Source organism: Zymoseptoria tritici, chromosome 2 (genome assembly GCF_000219625.1).
Source record: "Zymoseptoria tritici IPO323 chromosome 2, whole genome shotgun sequence".
NCBI classification, from domain to species: domain Eukaryota; kingdom Fungi; phylum Ascomycota; class Dothideomycetes; order Mycosphaerellales; family Mycosphaerellaceae; genus Zymoseptoria; species Zymoseptoria tritici.
The window spans coordinates 3212235-3216484 of record NC_018217.1 but is presented as its reverse complement, the minus strand read 5'-3'; the positions used below and the strand labels follow the sequence as shown (position 1 = coordinate 3216484).

Below are 4250 nucleotides of genomic sequence, written 5' to 3'. Positions count from 1 at the left end.
TACGTAAGGCGGTTATTAAGGATCGTTGGTCGCTGGCGCTTCTAAGGGCGTTTATTAACCGGCTTGTAGCCATGCTTGTAGTTGTAGGATGTCTGCGAAGGAGTTAGTAGAAGTGTCGATATTTAGTGTGCGTTCACTAGCCTTATATGCGTACTACTTAGTTACGATCTAGAGCACGAATGCATTAAGGGGATTACGTAGCTTAATTGCACGCTCGATTATAGCATACAAGCTGTTCTAGCGTGTGTCGTTGTCGCGAATAAGCTTGTATATCGTCTTTACAACGGTGTAGTTATCTACGTCGGAGGGCAGCTGCAAATAAGCGAGGATCTCCTTACGCTGCGGCGAGATAAGGACGTATACAATAATGTTGTAGAGCTTGCTAACAGAGCCCTTCTTGCGCTATGTTAGTAGCATCTCGAATGCCTTCTTGCCGTCCTGATTAAGCTCCACTTCTAAAGAGTCGTCGTCCTTGTAGCCGACTATACAAGCCTTCGCAACGAGGTTAAAGATGTAGCTAACGTAGCGCAGTCTCCTTTTAATAGGGTCGAAGCTATGGCCGAATTCACCTGCAAGAGCAGCTATGCACGTGTCGTTATTGCTTACATTGTTACTATAGAAGTAGCCGATCCGGTAGTAAGGAATAGAGAATTAGCATATAATTACAATAGTAGTTTTAGCGATGTTAACGCCGCTATAAGAGCTATAGTGTGCAGGTAGGCTAAGGACGAAGTTCCAGAGCTTGCTAGTATTGTCGATGAAGTGCGCTATAAGGCTATTAAGAGCAATGCTATTCGAGGACGTCTACATGTCTATTAAGAAGTAAATAAGGCCGAGCGCTGTTGCGAGCAGCTTAGTTACAACACCGAGGAAACTGTTGTATACCTTGTGCAGCTACCGGCTTATAGTCGTATAATCTGGCAGCGTTCTTTCAACTATTGGATTAAGGTAGATTAGCATCTCTCTAAACTTAAGGTTATTAACCTTGCGGAAGGGGATCGAGTAGAAGATAATCTATTAAAGAAGCATAGCCTTAAAGTAACTAGCATCAAACGTAGCTATAATGCGACTAATAGTAATGTAGTTAGTCTCGAGAGGCAGTCCAAACATGTCTGTTACCTTGCGCTTCCTTAGGGATTGTAGTGCTTCTGCTGTTATTACTCCGTGTTTATTAAGCTAGTGCACTACCTTTAGATAATTACTAGCACTGCTCGTCTAAGAGCTCGTCTAATACTTGTGTAGTATGCCAGATCTCTTCTAATAACAAGTCCTACAGAGCTACTACTCTACCGTCTTGCCCTTGTTGTCTGTCTTATTAAGCCGATAGCTATACTGCTACACCTAGGAGTCCTTATTAAGGGAAGAAACGGCGATAGTAAAGCTATAAAGCGACGGCCGCGTAAGATCGAGGCCCTCGTAGCCACGGATCGGTGTAGCAGCTGGCGCTTGAGCTACGTGACTAAGGTAGTCGTTCGTACGTTAAAACTCGGTAGGGATCGGTAGTTCTAAGGGAGCGATGGACGCGGTAAGGATACTGTTAGCGGCTTCGGAGTTAAGGATGTGCTATAGGAACGGCGATACGTTTAATAATGCCGCGTAAGATAAAGGAGGGCGTAACATAGTAGTATTGTTAATAGTAAAGTATAAGGAATAAGGCTCGAGAATCAGAGTTTGACGGTGCGGCTTAGCATCTCCGACGCTAGTATTGTTAACATGTTGCGGTGACTATTTAAATATAATCCTGATATGCTATTACAACAAAAAGTAGTTTATTAGAAAGCGCAAAGACTGCGCTTAAATGCAAATCAAAAATTATGTTAATGTGGTAAGTTTTAAGAATGATGTTGGTATTACAGCTGTTTAGTTATTAAATGTCGAGAGATTGCTATAGCTGAAAGTCTAATTCTTAATCTTAAAACCTTACGATATTTCTAGCTTCGATAACTCCACAACCACATACCCGATAATACTTATTCTTTTTTTATAGGAAAGCGCTATTCGAGATCTTAGTAAAGCGCCCTTGCAAATCACAGTGTGTAGATTTCTTAGTAGAGAAATCCAGTATCAAGAAGTATATGATGTTAGAGCGGACTAGTTTGGAGCTAAAATGCGGCTCTGCGCTAGCATATGCGCGGAGTCCCCGCGTTTCGGCTGCTCCCGGACCAATAGAATCAACAGATTTATAAGGCTCCGCAATTAGGGTTTGAGCTTAGGTTTACAACTTCTTCGAATTAACCCCAACCTACACCTTTACAACAACACTACCCTTACCAACGCTAACAACACCCTTAAACCACTCGGATTGACCAATCCTTGGCTATACCGATTAACCAATCCTTCAAAATCGCTCCGCCTGCGGCGCGCTGGCCTCCGGCGGTGCCTACAGCAGGCTGGCTACACCGGCTAATCCATCCTCAATCGATCCTCAATCTACCAATCTATCACCAATCTACCAATCTACCGGATTGATTAATGCGATGGCATTAATCAATCCTCACCATGGCGATTGAATTGGTCTATTAATCAATCCTGGCCATGGCGTCAATCCATCAATCCAACCCCTTCGGGGATGGGTCGATTGATTGTTCACCACTCTGCCGACAGCGTGCTACCGCTGTTCTCTCTCGATGTGGAACTTGCACAAGGTGGATCTGGACCTCTAGACAATGTCGCGGCGGGCGCCGCCTACGCACTTACTGTCAACATCGATGGCAGCGACTACCAGGTTCTCTTCGACACCGGTAGCTCGGATCTGTTTCTGGCCAAGCATAATTTCGTGTGCGAAGATGCGGACGGCGCACCAGTGTTAGTACCAGACATTATGCGCTGTATTCTCGACCCTTTGCTGACAGTCTCAAACACGCAGGGAACAGTATCAGTGTCCCTTACGGTGAGGATGCTCGTATGACATAGGCTCTACAACTGAATGCATGCTAACGCCGCACGTCCCACAGTGCTGGCCCGGAAGCATTTTCTCAAGGGACCATCGAAGACCAGCTCTTTAACATAAGCTACGGCGACGGGTCATTCGCTACTGGCGACTTCGGCTATGGTACCGTCTCATATGGCGGAATCACCGTATCCAGACAGCAATACGCACTGGTCAACACGGCATATTGGCCGCACGGCAACAACTTCACCTCTGGGATTATCGGTATGCAACGAACCAATAGAAATCAGATCCCGACCTGATTCAAAGACTTCCAGGCTTCGCATTTCCGAACAACACAGCAGCTTACTATACAAATCCGACCAGGAACGACCACGGGTAGGTTGAGTTGCTCCCCTCGTTCTTATTGGACGCACGAACTGACAACGGTCCTCTGAATAGCAACGTGCCGTACAATCCTTGGTTGTTCTCAGCCATCGACGACGGCGATATCGTTCCGGCACAATTCACCGTCGGTCTTTACAGACGTGGCAAAAATGACACCAATGGATCTCCGGGTGGCTTCTTAGCGCTTGGAGGCGCACCTCAGCCGGCCAGTCTTCCATACACTGGCGTGTGGGCCTCAAGTCCCATCGTTCCGAATACCAATGCAGACCTCGGAAGACTCGGTGATTACCTATATTACAGCTTCCATCCCGATGGTTTCACGGTGAACGGCGAATACATCGAGTGGAAACCGCCGACACAGAAGAATATCGGTCCGGTACCTTCTGTGGTCGACTCTGGGACTCCCGTGTCCCAGCTGCCTCTGGATGTCATCGAAGCGATAATTCGAACATTCGACCCAGTCCCGTTTCCCAACCCATTCGCCAACTTCTGGTACTTTCCGCCTTGCAACGCCACGCCACCCGAGATCTCGTTCCGCATCGGCGGGAAAGACTTCGCCATCAATCCTCGCGACGTCCTGCTCGACGATGCTTTGGGAGAGAATCCCGATGATGGATCGTGTTTACTTGGCTTCCAGCCCCTTTTTACCTCGCCGGATGACCCCCATCCTCCAACACCCATCTTCGGCGCCAATTTCATAAGGAACGCTGTGGTGGTGCACGACTTGGAAAACTTGCAACTCATCTTTGGAGGTGTCGACTGGAATTAAAAGAAGACTGGGATGCGGCCGGGAAAGGCATGCTCAAGGGCAATGGCCGCCTATGTAGCACACAATCAAAAACGTTCGCGATTCCAACGAAAGAAACGAACGACTTCCTGTCTTTGGCTGGTCCGTTTGGGCAGTAACTTCCCATCGCTTGCACTATCCCTAGTATCATCCTCTATTCTATCTGCGCGGTGCCGCAATATGTCT

The 4250-nt window shown here is 47.2% G+C and overlaps 1 protein-coding gene across 1 annotated transcript; it reads left to right on the top strand.

The window, feature by feature from the left end:
* Nucleotides 1-2569: 2569 nt before the first annotated feature.
* Nucleotides 2570-4046, top strand: MYCGRDRAFT_35448 (aspartyl protease; the record flags this gene model as incomplete). The annotated part of the gene is made up of 4 exons (XM_003855258.1): nucleotides 2570-2805; nucleotides 2955-3154; nucleotides 3208-3268; nucleotides 3332-4046. The coding sequence occupies 4 exons, from the start codon at nucleotides 2570-2572 to the stop codon at nucleotides 4044-4046; spliced, it is 1212 nt and encodes a 403-aa protein (XP_003855306.1).
* Nucleotides 4047-4250: the final 204 nt, after the last annotated feature.